We start from the raw sequence: 15,792 nt of genomic DNA, 5'->3' as shown, positions 1-15,792 counted from the left end.
ATATATAATAGGATGAGATATTTGCATTTTTTGTCTTAAACTTCTGAATAATCACCTCTCAGATCAAATCAGTTGCTCAGTCGTGTCTGACTCTTTGCAACCCCATGAACTGCAGCACGCCAGGCCTCCCTGTCCATCACCAACTCCCGGAGTTCACTCAGACTCACGTCCATTGAGTCAGTGATGCCATCCAGCCATCTCATCCTCTGTCGTCCCCTTCTCCTCTTGCCCCCAATCCCTCCCAGCATCAGTCTTTTCCAATGAGTCAACTCTTTGCATGAGGTGGCCAAAGTACTGGAGTTTCAGCTCTAGAGTACTGTATGTTTCTTTCTTTTGTCTAGGGTAAGTTATTCTACATATTATAGGAATGAAATAATTAAAAGTGTATTAAAAACTCAAAATCAGGCTTGAAACAAAGTAAGCAGTTTTAATATTGTTGCTTTTATTGAAGGAGGAAACAGAACAGGCTCTGTCTTGAAAGCAGGGCTCCATCTTGGGCCGGACTGTGGACTTTGAGCTATATGGCCAGTATCTATGGAAACGACATACCAAGTGGAAAACCAGACCCACCCCCCTCCCCCCCTCCCCCCCACCCTCACCGCAAAGGAAGAGCCCCAGGGCTCTCCATCACCTAAAAGAATACCCTAATTACCTGTGTATCCGAATAGAATCATACATTCTATTATGCTTATTAGGATATGACCACAAGCCTATTGATAATTGTTTACTGTTAACTACCTAAGGCTTAAAGCTTATGAATCGCAGGTTAGCTTTGATTGTATCTTTCTTTTTCCTTTGTTCAGACTAGTTTCAGGGAATTTGGGGGAAGTGGCTTTGGGCACCTACGCTTAGGGTGTATAAGGTTTTCACAAAATCTGGTCGGGGTCCTTGACTAAGAGGAGACTCTGCCTTGGGCCCACCGGTGTAATAACCTGCAATCCACTATTACATTGTCCTTCTGAGCGAGTTTGTTTCCCAGAACACAAGGCTACAAGATTATAAGGAACTCTTATCTGTAATTCCCATGAAGAAAATTCCTCCTCCTTCCCCAGGCATCCTGACTTGTGGAAAGAAATTTAAACAACTATAGAGCCTCTTGGTTTTTCTGTTCTTATCTCCTGAGCTTCATTTAGATAGATTTAAGTAGGCTGATTAAATGAACTGATCTCAATAAATGTTTGATTTCTTATCTCTCTTAAGGCTAATAGGCTGGTTAATTTTTAACCAGAGAAAATTTAGGGCGATTGACATTCACACTGGAGTCCTTCCCTCTAAACCCCTCTGGAAGTGAGTTGCTGGAGACCAGAATCTAATTATTGAAGTAAGTGGACTCCACCCTTGATCTATTCCTCTTTGAGCCACATGAGAGCCCCAGAATATGACCTCAGCTGCTGCCTTATTTTTCCTTCTACCTACAGAATAGGACTGGGTTTATGAGCTTGGATTTTGTCCTTGGCATTCACAAGGGCAGAAGCTAAGGAATTAAAGGATGCCAGTGGGAAAGGCATGAAAGCTACATGTGCGTCTTGATGGCTGACATGAAATTGCCACAGATTTAGAAGCTAAAACAGCATCCATTTATTATCTCATAGTTTCCATGAGTCAGAAGTCTGGGTGAAACTGTGGGAGTGGGGGAGCACCATGTGGGTTCCTGGGCATAGAAGCCTTTTTTTTGTCTCCTGTTTCTTGTAGGCAAGATTCCAGCCTCCAAGACCTTCCCTGAATTCCAAAGGGTGGATTCCAACTGTTACTAATCAAGGGAGGAACAGCCAAGAAACCACCCAAGGCAAGATTGAAGGGACCAGAGAAACTAATCAAGATTAGGAAAACCACCACCTCAGACCATGCACACCTGAACCTTGTCAGCAACGGCGCACTGAAGTATTGAATTCTTGGGTTGGGAGGATCCCCCGGAGAAGGAATGGGCTATCCACTCTAGCATACTTGGGCTTCCCTGGTGGCTCAGATGGTAAAGAATCTGCCTGCAATGCGGGAGACCTGGGCTCGATTCCTGGGTTGGGAAGATCCCCAGGAGGAGGGCATGGCAACTCTAGTATCCTTGCCTGGAGAATCCCCATGGACAGAGGAGTCTGGCGGGCTACAGTCTGTGAGGTCACAAAGAGTCGGACACGACTGAGTGACTAAGCACACACACAGTTTCAGTTGCAGCACGTGGTTATCTTCCACCTTCATTGCAGTATGTAGGGTCTAGTCCGCTGACCAGGGATAGAACTCGGGCCCCAAGCATTGGGAGTGCAGAGTCATAGCCACTGGACCATGTCAAACTCTGTCTTTGAGATTCAATTCAGCACAGGAGCACAGAGACCAAGCTTTTGGTATCATGGGCATAATATAGATAAGAGGACTTCTCTGCTGAGAGTCCCAGGAGGCCAAGATCAATGTGCCCATAGGGATGCCTTCCTTTCTGAAGGCATCAGAAGGAAAACTCTGCTTCCAAGCTTATTCAGGCTGCTGGGAGAATCTGTTCCATGAGAATGTAGGTCTGAGGTCCCTGTTTCCCTTCTGGCTTCAAGTTCAGGACCATTCTTAGCTCCTGAAGGCTGCCCTTAGCCCTCAGCTGTTCATTTGTCTGCCTTTTTCTTTTGCCTTCCTTTTCTGCTTATGAGGGCTCAGGTGATTACATTAGGGCTGCCCCAGACAATCGAGGATTATCTCCTTATTTTAAGATCAGTCTGTAAGCTGATAGGTAAGGGGTCTCTGGAGAAAGAGAGCCAGGCAGGCTTTCTTGACTTAAGAGAAGCCATTTTGTGATCTAAGCCTTGCTGCAGTGCTTGCCTTTGAACAGGTCTCAGTCATCAATGATCTTAAGGGAACAAAGGAATTCAGGGACAGAGAAAAGGCAAATGAACAACCCTATTGCACTGATGGGGCTTCCCAGGTAGTGCTAGTGGTAAAGAACCTGCTGCAGGAGACGTAAGAGTGCAGACCATCCCCGATTGGGAAGATTCCCTGGAGGAGGGCATGACAACCCACTCCAGTATTCTTGCCTGGAGGATCCTGTAGACAGAGGACCCTGGTAGGTACAGTCCATGGGGTCACAAAGAGTCGGAGAAGACTGAAGCGACTTAGCAAGCACACACGCATTGCATTGATAATTCCTCCTCAAGGCTTATACATAAGAATATATCTGAGTTCTGCAGGAACTAAGGCAGAGCATGCGGGATGGAATGATGATGCTGACCCTCCTGACTTCAATCAACTAAAGCTGGAACTCTGTCAACTATGCCCCAATCGTACACTGAATTCTCCTCTGCTCGAGCGCCTTCATGAATATGCATGTACCTTAGCTTAAAACTTACTCAGTTTTGCTGCTGGAGAGACACTGATTTGGGAAATATCCCTGGTGTCCTACTTATTTGCTGCAAGTAATAATAAACCCTTTCTTCTCTCAGTCTTTGGCTTGGTTGTGTCTATTGGCTCCACATCCAACAAAAGGCAAGCCTAGTTTTCAGGTGACAAGTTGCACGTACGACAAAACACAATCACAGAAGTGAAATCACATCCACAGGAGGCTGGGCGTGAAATCCTGGGGGAGTGACTCTCTCAGCCACTATATGTTTTAATTTCTCTCAGGATGGACACCCAAGATTGGAGTTGCTGAATCATACAGTTGGTATGTTTAATAAAACTCCCAAACTGTTTTCCACAGCAGCTGTACCATTTTACATTCCTTCTAACACTGTGGGGGAGCTTCAGTTGCTCTGTATCTTTCTTTAAAATTAATTAATTTACTTTAATTGGAGGATAATTTCTGCTCTATATCTTTGTATTATTAGTATTTTTAAAATTTTAATTTTCCTAGTAAGTATGTAGTCATGTCCCATGTTGACTTTAATTTGGGTTTCCCTAATGACTAATGGTTTTGGAACATACTTCAATATATGTTTTTAAATTTTCCATCTGTATATCCTCTTTGGTGAAATGTCTGTTCAAGCCTTCCATTTTCTAAAAGAATTGTTTGTTTTCTTACGCTTAGGTTTAGAGAATTTGTTGTGTACTCCCTTTACAAGTTCTTTGTCAGACACTGCAAATACTTTCTCCAGTTTGTGGCTTGTCTTTTCCACCTCTGAGCAGTGTTTAAGAGAAAAATTTTTATTTTCCAGAAAGTCCCTTTATCAGATTTTGTCTTTCGTGATGTAAGTTTTTGATGTCATTTTCAAGAATTCTACCTAGCCCAAGATTAGGAATATTTTTCTCCAATGTTTTCTTCTAAAAGTACTACAGTTTTGCATTTTACATTGAGATCTGTCATAAATATTTAGAGTCAATATTTGTATGAGGCATGAGGTTTTCATTGGAAGGACTGATGCTGAAGCTGAAGCTCCAATACTTTGACCACCTGATGTGAAGGGCCTACTCATCGAAAATGACACTGATGCTGGGAAAGATTGAGGGCATGAGGAGAAGAGGGCAACAGAGGATGAGATGGTTGGATGGCATCACTGACTCAATGGACATGAGTTTGAGCAAACTCCAAGAGATGGTGAAGAACAGGGAAGCCTGGGGTGCTGCATGTGGTCCATGGGGTCGCAAAGCATCAGACTCAACTGTCAGACTGTTTAGTGACTGAACAAACAAACAACAAGTGAGGTTTAGGTTAATATTAATTTTTTCAACCACCAATTGTTTCAACATCATTTTTAAATTTTTTTTGGAGTACTATTGCTTTATAATGTTGTGTTAGTTTTTAGTACACAGCAAAGTGCATCAGCTACACGTATACATATATCCCCTCTTGTTGAAAACTATCTTTTCTCTGCTGAGTTGGCTTTGCATCTTTGTAAAAAATAGGCTGATTGTGTGTAATTTATGCAGACTTTCTTTTATGTTCCACTGACGTGTGTTTATATCCCTCTGCCAATACCACAGTGTCTTGATCACTGACATTATATACTAAATCTTAAAATTGAGCAGATCATAAATCATATGACTATATCAATTGATGCAGAAAAATAATTTGACAAAATTCAATACATATTCATAATAAAAACTCTCAGCAAACTCGGAATAAAGGGGAACTTCCTCAACTTGATAAAGAACATCTTCCAAAACAGCTACTGTTGACATCATATTTATGGTCTGAAAATTATGTCTGGTACATGCATGATCATTTAATTCTCTTCCCTGTGGTTTTGGCTCCAGCTGCAGCCACATCAAAACACATATTCTTAGCAAGGACTCTCCCCAACAAGAAGTACTTTCTCCAAACAGAATTTAGGGCACACATGAGAAGATAAAATGTTTCCCCATCTTATTCTATGTACGGTCAAGTTCTAACCTTTCCTTGATGAAGGAAATCTCTATTATCATCAATTAGATATATCCTCAGTACAACATTGACTAAAAAAAAGGGATCAATATTTTATTACACAAAAGCAAAGTAATGACAATGGTTCAACCCTTTGCTTGCAAAAAATATTCTAGAAGCGAAGTCAAAGGATTCACTCACCTACATGTTCTAGGTTGCTTACTGGGTATTTACAGTCCCCTGCTAGGTCAAATGGAGAAGGCAATGGCAACCCACTCCAGTACTCTTGCCTGGAAAATCCCATGGACGGAGGAGCCTGGAAGGCTGCAGTCCATGGGGTCGCTGAGGGTCGGATACCACTGAGCGACCTCACTTTCACTTTTCACTTTCATGCATTGGAGAAGGAAATGGCAACCCACTCCAGTGTTCTTGCCTGGAGAATCCCAAGGACGGCGGAGCTTGATGGGCTGCCATCTGTGGGGTCGCACAGAGTCGGACATGACTGAAGCGACTTAGCAGCAGCAGCAGCAGCTAGGTCAGAGTTTATTCCCTTTGACAACCATTGATATGCCAGTTGGCCTTGCATTTTAGGCAAGTAGTGGTTTACAGGAAAATAACAAGCAGTTATTCACTTTTGAGTTATAGTTCACCCACTTAATTGTGTTCAGTGCTGAGCTGTCCCCTACCCTAACTCAGAACTAACTTCTAATTTATTCTCTTTATAAAAATGTCTTCTAAAAAAAAAAAAAAGTCTTCTTCCCATATATTTATATATTTGATATAGATACGAAAGGAGACATTTGACCCAAATTTTAGAGTTCATCAAAGTTCAGGGCCATAAGAATTCCAGGGAGAAAGAATTAAAAAAGGGTAATAAGAATATGAAGTGTTCTATAAATAGTTTGATTTGTGTAAAATATAATAAATTACAGATATTTTCATTATAAGATTGTCATTGGGATCAAAAGAGGCAAGTGCCATGCATGTTAAAATAACGCGTGCATGCTAAGTCACTTCAGTCGGGTCCAGCTCTTTTCACTCCTATGGACTGTAGCCCTCCAGGCTCCTCTGTCCATGGGATTCTCCAGGCAAGAATACTGAAGTGGGTTGCCATGCCCTTCTCCAGGGGATCTTCCCAACCCAGGGATCAAACCTGAGTCTTACATCTCCTGCATTGGCAGGTGAGTTATTTACCACTAGCATCACCTGGGAAGCCCATGTTAAAATAGTATCTAATATTAATTAGCTCTGCATACTTTACATTTGTTTGACCACTTAATTATGTATCACAATGTTGGTTCCCCTAGTACATTATTCTTACTGGGAATTACCCTCAATTCTAGACTCCCTGCTCTACATTTGGCCTTCTGTTCAGAAAATGGTCTGTGATGACTCCAGATCTGTGGTTAAACATAAGGAATAAGCCTTCAGAAAGAAGTCAGAATAGGAGAAATGGCCTCCTTATCCTGGTCTTATATGTATTGACAGCTGCTTCCATAATAGACCTGCTGGAAGGGAAATCTGAAAATGATTTAGGACTTCTAGTTGATAATCCTACTGGGCCCAAGATCCAAATTCAGAAAGAGTGGGTGACCTAAGTCCACTGTGTGATTAAATATTAATTTTGTTGTCTCAGTTTGGACCAGGAATAAATATTTGAACAGGCAGCTTCATATCATTTAGCTAAGGCCTTGACGGAGTGAGCCGTGACCAGAGCCCAAGCCTCAGACACACAGCTAGGCATTTCAGAAAGAAATCTGAGAGACGCCCATCCCACAGAGGAAAGGCTCTGTCCTGAGAATGGCTGGTAGGAGACAGACGGAGGTTGTGGGAGGGGGGTCAAGTATTTGTAAGCGGATGGATCTAGTGTATCATTTTTTTAATAGAGGTGAATATTCTAAGTGCCAAAAATGGGTTTTCTGAAATTATTTCTCTGGAAGAGAGAAACATGACATAAACATAGAGTGAATATATCCAAATTAAGGTGCTTCTTGGGGGTTGCTGTGCTATAAGACTTAGCTGGACGAGAAAGGTGAAAGCCAGGAGCAGAGGGTTTGGAGAAACGAGAGGGCAGGGCCGTCAGCTAACAATTAACTAATTAAAAGTACATAGCTGAGAATGCTGATTCTTAATTCAGAATGCTTTGAATAAGAATCTTGCCTCAGACTGTAACTGGGGTTTCCCAGGTGGCTCAGTGGTAAAGAATCCACCTGCTAATGCAGGAGATGTGGGTTCGAACCCTAGATCAGGAAGATCCCCTGGAGGAGGAAATGGCAACTGGCTTCAGTATTCTTGCCTGGAAAACGCCATGGACAGAGGAGCCTGGCGAGCTACAGTTCATGGGGTTGCAAACAGTCGGATTCCACTGGGCGCATGAGCACGCACCCTCAGGTTGTAACTGACTAGCAATCTGGTGGGAAATAAGTAGAATCACCTCTTTGAATCTCAAACCACTAATCTGTAAAATGAAATATAAACTTTCCCTTGTAGGGGTGTAATGAACAGTTAGGTACAGTTCTAGACCACCAGCTTCTTTGCCACAGACATCGTGGTCGCACGCATTTTCTTTTTTTCTTTTTTTTTTTTTTAGGACAAAGCTTTTTATTTATTTATTTATTTATTTTAAATTTTATTTTATTTTATTTATTTTTTTTTCTTAGTGAAATTTTTTTTTCTTTCTAATTTTATTTTATTTTTAATCTTTACATAATTGTATTAGTTTTGCCAAATATCAAAATGAATCCGCCACAGGTATACATGTGTTCCCCATCCCGAACCCTCCTCCCTCCTCCCTCCCCATACCAACCCTCTGGGCCGTCCAGTGCACCAGCCCCAAGCATCCAGCATCGTGCATCGAACCTGGACTGGCAACTCGTTTCCTACATGATATTTTACATGTTTCAATGCCATTCTCCCAAATCTTCCCACCCTCTCCCTCTCCCACAGAGTCCATAAGACTGTTCTATACATCAGTGTCTCTTTTGCTGTCTCGTATACAGAGTTATTGTTACCATCTTTCTAAATTCCATATATATGCGTTAGTATACTGTATTTATGTTTTTCCTTCTGGCTTACTTCACTCTGTATAATACGCTCCAGTTTCATCCACCTCATTAGAACTGATTCAAATGTATTCTTTTTAATGGCTGAGTAATACTCCATTGTGTATATGTACCACAGCTTTCTTATCCATTCATCTGCTGATGGACATCTAGGTTGCTTCCATGTCCTGGCTATTATAAACAGTGCTGCGATGAACATTGGGGTACACGTGTCTCTTTCCCTTCTGGTTTCCTCAGTGTGTATGCCCAGCAGTGGGATTGCTGGATCATAAGGCACTACACACATATTGTCACCTCGTAACTAACTGGCCATAAGGCAATTTTGCTCTAAAAGATAAAAATAATGAAAGATAAAAGAGGGTCACTTAGAAGGATATAACAAAACATTTAAGAAATGAATAATGAAATTTTAAAAACTTAATTGTGAAATACAATTATTTGAATACATTAAAAATGTGCAGATTCATGACAATATCATGCAAATAACTGATTTTACTTTGTAGATTGTACTTAAGCACTTGTCTTTTTTTTTTTTTTCTTTTGCTTGTGAAGTTCTCTCTTCATTCAGCATTGCACTTTTTTGCTAAAACTTCCTCCTTCAGTTTTCAAATACTAGGATGCATATTTGTAACTGAGCTCTGTATTGCATTGTGAAATCCTCTACAGGATTGTTGCTCTCTTAACATTGTGTCACATGTCCAGTGACAGATGTTCCAAAGTTCCATGGGAAATACTGGTTCAACTTTTTGCCTTCAAATCACCCAAGGATTTGCAAACTGATATGTTGTTATTTTCTAGGATGATATGCAGTCTGACTTTGTACTATCTTATTTCACACTTGTAGTAAGTTTTATCCACTTATTTTCTATCATGTCTTTATATGTAGCTGTTATCATTCACTGTTTTAAGATCACCACGCCTACTCATCACTATTAGGACCATTATGAGGACTAAGATTTATGTAACATAAAAATGGGAGTACTGCATCCATGGAGAAATAAAACCAAACAACGGTCAGCCAGTTGAAACTGAACTCTCAGCCAGTTATTTTTTCTTTTAGGGCAAAATTGCCTTATGTCAAATTAATTATGTAGCAAAAATGATTGTGGTGAAAATGCTTGGGGCAAAGATGCTTATGGCAAAAATAGCAGGCATGTGATGACTTCTTACTGATATGATGTTTCTAGCCCAATGTCTTTTCCATAATAAGCATTCAATATGTAGTAGGTTGGGGCTTCTCTCTTAGTTGGTAAAGAATCTGCCTGCAATGGAGGAAACCTGGGTTCAATTCCTGGGTCGGAAAGATCCCCTGGAGAAGGAAATGGCAACCCACTCCAGTATTCTTGCCTGGAGAATCCCATGGACAGAGGAGCCTGGCGGGCTACAATCCATGGGGTCATAAGAGTCAGAAATAACTTAGCGGCTAAAGAAAGAGAGAGAGAAGAGAGGGAGAGAGAGAGATGTGTTAGGTTCTCATAAGAATAAAGGATTTTGTATTTAAGAATTGTGTTTGAGTGCTTTCTGTGTTCTATCAGTTCAAAGACAGATGAAGAAAAAATGTTGACCTTTCAGGATTCAGAAACAGTTTTAACTGAGTAATTATTGCTGTATATGAACGATAAGGAAGTTTCAGGGAGTAACTTGCTCGGTTTACTAGTAAGAGCAAAGTTGTTATTTGAATCCGTGTGTTTAGTTCTAGACATGATATCTTTCCTGGGCCAGGTTGCAACTCTACCTATCCACCCTTCATATATAAATAAAACAAAATAAAAAGCAGAAAAAAACCCCTTCTCTTTGTTTCTTTAATCAAGATCTCCGGATACTGGTCAGCATCATCCTAATGACAAATGCTGTCCTGGAGAAAGGAGGGTGTACCGGACCTCCGGGGCCACCAGGACACCCAGGGCCTCCAGGTATAAGAGGGCCTCCAGGTATAAGAGGTGAGAAATACATTCTTCTGCTTTTTATTTGCACCTCCTGTTTCATGTTTTTGGTAGGAATGTCATAATCCTCATAAACTCAGGAGCACAAGGCATTGAGGATTAAAAGAATGTGGAGGAAATGGTCAGCTGTAGGGCTGGGTCCCAGGGCAGGGGAACCAGAGCTCAAATCACAGGCAACAAGAGAGACTGGCCTAGTTCTAGAACCAGGGTACTGGGATCCATGCGGGTTAGTCATGGTGGGAACATGTGCTAAGTAGAGTCAGTATCATGAATCAGACTGTCTGATAAGCAGCAAAAAAAAGGGTTTAATAAGTGTAGCAGGGCATCATGTATCGTCAGAACATTGTGTTTCATTGAGCACTTAGAGCCCCAAACCTGCTGCTAAGTCGCTTCAGTCATGTCCAACTCTGTGCGACCCCATAGACGGCAGCCCAACAGGCTCCACCGTCCCTGGGATTCTCCAGGCAAGGACACTGGAGTGGGTTGCCATTTCCTTCTCCAATGCATGAAAGTGAAAAGTGAAAGTGAAGTCGCTCAGTCGTGTCTGACTCTTAGAGACCCCATGGACTGCAGCCCACCAGGCTCCTCCATCCATGGGATTTTCCAGGCAAGAGTACTGGAGTGGGGTGCCATTGCCTTCTCCAAGAGCCCCAAACCTAGTTCTTATGAATAGGATGATGCCCAGGGAGCACCTGAGTACAAAGCAAGATTCTTCCCAGATTCTGTCCTGATTACCAGGACTTCTTTGTAGCCAATGAGACCAGACCAAGAGGGGCTCTCAGGAAAGATCACAGTTTTGTGTCATCTCTTATGGGGCCATTATCATGGGCCTTAAGGGTTAGATTTGGTAATCAAAAGGCTGTCTGGTCCCCAGACTTAGACACCCAGGCCTTTTTATCGTCTTCAGTAAGATTAGAATTATTAGCAAGAATTTTCCTTCCCAAGGTTGGGACGACCTCCTGGAGAAGGAAAATTTCTGCTGGGAAGATCCTCTGGAGAAGGAAAATTCTTGCTAATGATCAAACCCGGGTCTCCTGCGTTGCAGGTAGATTCTTTACTGACTGAGCCACCAGTGAAGCTCTTAGCAAGAATTAGTCCCACCCAAATCAGGATGAAATAATATACAGGAAAAGGTTCTTTACTGACTGAGCCACCAGGGAAGCTGTAGCAAGAATTAGTCCCACCCAAATTGGGATGAAATAATATATAGGAAATAATACGTATGCACCACGCATAGGTACTATAAGTACCTTACGCGCATTGTCTCTTTACAGCTTCACAATAATCACATGAGACGTCAATGATAATATTTTCAGATGAGGAAATACAGCCCAGAAAGAATGATTAACTTTAGTAAGATTACACAGCTGGTCAGTTTCAGAGATGTGACTTGAAACCATTTAATCATACAGCAAAGATCAATCTCTTAACCATGATATTATTTAAAAAAAAAAAAACTGGTGGTTTCACACATTGACTGGATATCATCTTTTTATTGGATTCTATGACCTTCTTACTGTGTCTTATCCATTTCTCCAAGGAATACCAGGTTTGCCAGGTCCGCCGGGAACTCCAGGACCAAGTGTAAAATGCCCATGCCACAGACAGTCCGCCTTCACTGTGAAGCTCAGTGGCCAGTTGCCTTCCCCTTCAAAGCCTGTGCCCTTCACAGAGGTCCTGTACAATGCCCAGAGAGACTTACAGGAGGACACTGGGGTCTTCACATGCAGGGTGCCAGGAAATTACCATTTCCTCTTTGATGTGGATCTCCATCACTGCAAGGTGACTGTTCAGCTGATGAGGGACAAAAGTTCTGTCTTAGAAAAGCATCAGGTCTCCACCAAAGAGCCCAGGAGTCTCTCTGGCATGTTGACCCTGCCGCTGCACGTAGGCGAGAAGGTGTGGCTGGAAGCAAAAGTGGAAACTGAGAAGCCGGAGCAAGCCCGAGTTACAATTTATTTCTCTGGTTTCCTGACATAGTTCTGGCCTCTTTCTGTAGCAAAAGCAAATCCCTTATGATTCTGCTGTCAAAAGCAAACAAATAAATATGCACTATATCTTGGCCTCTTGTGCTTTCCTTTCCTTAGCATTTTGGAATTTTGGTGAATAGATTCTCTGTTCATATGAGAGAACTGGTAGGTTTGGTCACAGTAGAACTGGACCTTAGAATTCTACTTCAGAAATCATGACATTATTTCACTTAAATCACTCTTCTGATAGCTTTCAGGCCCAAGCTGCCTCCCTGTCCCCAGATCCCCATTACTGGATGGACACCCTCTTATCCAAGAGAAATAGGCTCATGGTGCCTCCCATTCCCCGATCTACTTCTCCACCTAAGTGACAAGTTTCACCATGTGCGCCTCCTCATCTCTCTAATTCTTCCCTGTATGTCACTCACACCATAAATCTGGTCAAGTCATTTTTATGGTTAAAGAAGGTTGAAGAAAAACACACTGCCATCATCCTGCTTATGATAATGATAAGATTTAGTCTCCTTCTGTAACAACAAAAACTTGGGGAAATTTATATGATTTAAGCTAACACTGATTGATGAAATGGGGAAAAGAACTTAACTCAATAGAGGTTTATTTCTCACTTATTAAAATTCCAATATTGGTATTCCTGGCTGGAGGGTGAATCTCTCCTGAACAGTGATTCTGGGATTCAGACTCCTTCCGTCCTTTATGGCTCTGCTATCTTTGACATGTGGCTTACGAGCTTCCATTATTCTTACATCAAGAAAACCAAAGTGGAAATATCCTGGAGAGTCCTGTGGGAGATGTTTTTTTTAACTGGGGAATGCCAAGGGATGGGTCACAAATGTTTTGCTTGCATGCCATTGACAAAAATTCAGTCATTGATTATCCCTAACTTTACCTCCTTCAGAAGCGTGGAATTTTGGTAAATAGATCCTAAACACTTAAAAATCACTCTTCTCATAAAGTCACAGATGTAGAAAACAAACTTATAAAGTGGGGGAAGAGAGGGTGGAATGAATTGGGAGAGCGGGACTCACATATATAGATTACTATGTGATAGAAGCAAGGTCCAATGCTGTAAAGAGCAATATTACATAGGAACCTGGAATGTCAGGTCCATGAATCAAGGCAAATTGGAAGTGGTCAAACAAGAGATGGCAAGAGTGAATGTCAACATTCTAGGAATCAGCGAACTGAAATGGTCTGGAATGGGTGAATTTAATTCAGATGACCATTATATCTACTACTGCGGGCAGGAATCCCTCAGAAGAAATGGAGTGGCCATCATGGTCAACAAAAGAGTCCGAAATGCAGTACTTGGATGCAATCTCAAACATGACAGAATGATCTCTGTTCGTTTCCAAGGCAAACCATTCAATATCACAGTAATCCAAGTCTATGCCCCAAGCAATAATGCTGAAGAAGCTGAAGTTGAACGGTTCTATGAAGACCTACAAGACCTTTTAGAACTAACACCCCAAAAAGGTGTCCTTTTCATGATAGGGGACTGGAATGCAAAAGTAGGAAGTCAAGAAACACCTGAAGTAACAGGCAAATTTGGCCTTGGAATACAGAATGAAACAGGGCAAAGACTAATAGAGTTTTGCCAAGAAAATGCACTGGTCATAACAAACACCCTCTTCCAACAACACAAGAGAAGACTGTATACATGGACATCACCAGATGGTCAACACCGAAATCAAATTGATTATGTTCTTTGCAGCCAAAGATGGAGAAGCTCTATACAGTCAGCAAAAACAAGACCAGGAGCTGACTGTGGCTCAGATCATGAACTCCTTATTGCCAAATTCAGACGTTAATTGAAGAAAGTAGGGAAAACCACTAGACCATTCAGGTATGACCTAAATCAAATCCCTAATGATTATACAGTGGAAGTGAGAAATAGATTTAAGGGCCTAGATCTGATAAACAGAGTGCCTGATGAATTATGGAATGAGGTTCGTGACATTGTACAGGAGACAGGGATCAAGACCATCCCCATGGGAAAGAAATGCAAAAAAGCAAAATGGCTGTCTGGGGAGGCCTTACAAATAGCTGTGAAAAGAAGAGAAGCGAAAAGCAAAGGAGAAAAGAAAAGACATAAACATTTGAATGCAGAGTTCCAAAAAATAGCAAGAAGAGATAAGAAAGCCTTCTTCAGCAATCAATGCAAAGAAATAGAGGGAAACAACAGAATGGGAAAGACTAGGGATCTCTTCAAGAAAATTAGAGATACCAAAGGAATATTTCATGCAAAGATGGGCTTGATAAAGGACAGAAATGGTATGGACCTAACAGAAGCAGAAGATATTAAGAAGAGATGGCAAGAATACACAAAAGAACTATACAAAAAAGATCTTCACGACCCAGATAATCACGATGGTGTTGATCACTAACCTAGAGCCAGACATCCTGGAATGTGGGCCTTAGAAAGCATCACTACGAACAAAGCTAGTGGAGGTGATGGAATTCCAGTTGAGCTATTCCAAATCCTGAAAGATGATGCTGTGAAAGTGCTGCACTCAATATGCCAGCAAATTTGGAAAACTCAGCAGTGGCCACAGGACTGGAAAAGGTCAGTTTTCATTCCAATCCCAAAGAAAGGCAATGCCAAAGAATGCTCAAACTACCGCACAATTGCACTCATCTCACATGCTAGTCAAGTAATGCTCAAAATTCTCCAAGTCAGGCTTCAGCAATATGTGAACCGTGAACTTCCTGATGTTCAAGCTGGTTTTAGAAAAGGCAGAGGAACCAGAGATCAAATTGCCAACATCCACTGGATCATCGAAAAAGCAAGAGAGTTCCAGAAAAACATCTATTTCTGCTTTCTTGACTATGCCAAAGCCTTTGACTGTGTGGATCACAAGAAACTGTGGAAAATTCTGAAAGAGATGGGAATGCCAGACCACCTGATCTGCCTCTTGAGAAATCTATATACAGGTCAGGAAGCAACAGTTAGAACTGGACATGGAACAACAGACTGGTTCCAAATAGGAAAAGGAATACATCAAAGCTGTATATTGTCACCCTTTTTATTTAACTTCTATGCAGAGTACATCATGAGAAACGCTGGACTGGAAGAAACACAAGCTGGAATCAAGATTGCCAGGAGAAATATCAATAACCTCAGATATGCAGATGACACCACCCTTATGGCAGAAAGTGAAGAGGAACTAAAAAGCCTCTTGATGAAAGTGAAAGTGGAGAGTGAAAAAGTTGGCTTAAAGCTCAACATTCAGAAAACAAAGATCATGGCATCCGGTCCCATCACTTCATGGGAAATAGATGGGGAAACAGTGGAAACAGTGTCAGACTTTATTTTTCTGGGCTCCAGAATCACTGCAGATGGTGACTGCAGCCATGAAATTAGAAGGCACTTACTCCTTGAAAGGAAAGTTATGACCAACCTAGATAGCATATTCAAAAGCAGAGACATTACTTTGCCGACAAAGGTTCGTCTAGTCAAGGCTATGGTTTTTCCTGTGGTCATGTATGGATGTGAGAGTTGGACTGTGAAGAAGGCTGAGTGCCAAAGA

General features: G+C 41.7%; 1 protein-coding gene and 1 long non-coding RNA gene across 2 annotated transcripts; both read left to right on the top strand.

Moving 5' to 3' along the window:
* Nucleotides 1-1,261: 1,261 nt before the first annotated feature.
* LOC112446723 (uncharacterized) lies at nucleotides 1,262-3,412 on the top strand. The gene is made up of 2 exons (XR_003034791.2): nucleotides 1,262-1,321; nucleotides 1,693-3,412. It is a non-coding gene; the product is annotated as an uncharacterized lncRNA (long non-coding RNA).
* A 3,538-nt stretch (nucleotides 3,413-6,950) lies between these two features.
* Nucleotides 6,951-12,336, top strand: MGC137014 (protein HP-20 homolog). The gene is given in 3 exon segments (NM_001046584.2): nucleotides 6,951-7,076; nucleotides 10,143-10,271; nucleotides 11,815-12,336. Coding segments are annotated over 3 exon segments (576 nt in total). The 5' UTR covers nucleotides 6,951-7,069; the 3' UTR covers nucleotides 12,255-12,336.
* The last annotated feature ends 3,456 nt before the right edge of the window (nucleotides 12,337-15,792 follow it).

The sequence above is a fragment of the Bos taurus genome, chromosome 5, assembly GCF_002263795.3.
Source record: "Bos taurus isolate L1 Dominette 01449 registration number 42190680 breed Hereford chromosome 5, ARS-UCD2.0, whole genome shotgun sequence".
Lineage (NCBI taxonomy): Eukaryota > Metazoa > Chordata > Mammalia > Artiodactyla > Bovidae > Bos > Bos taurus.
Note: the sequence above shows the minus strand (reverse complement) of the source record. Positions and strands in the feature narration are given on the sequence as shown.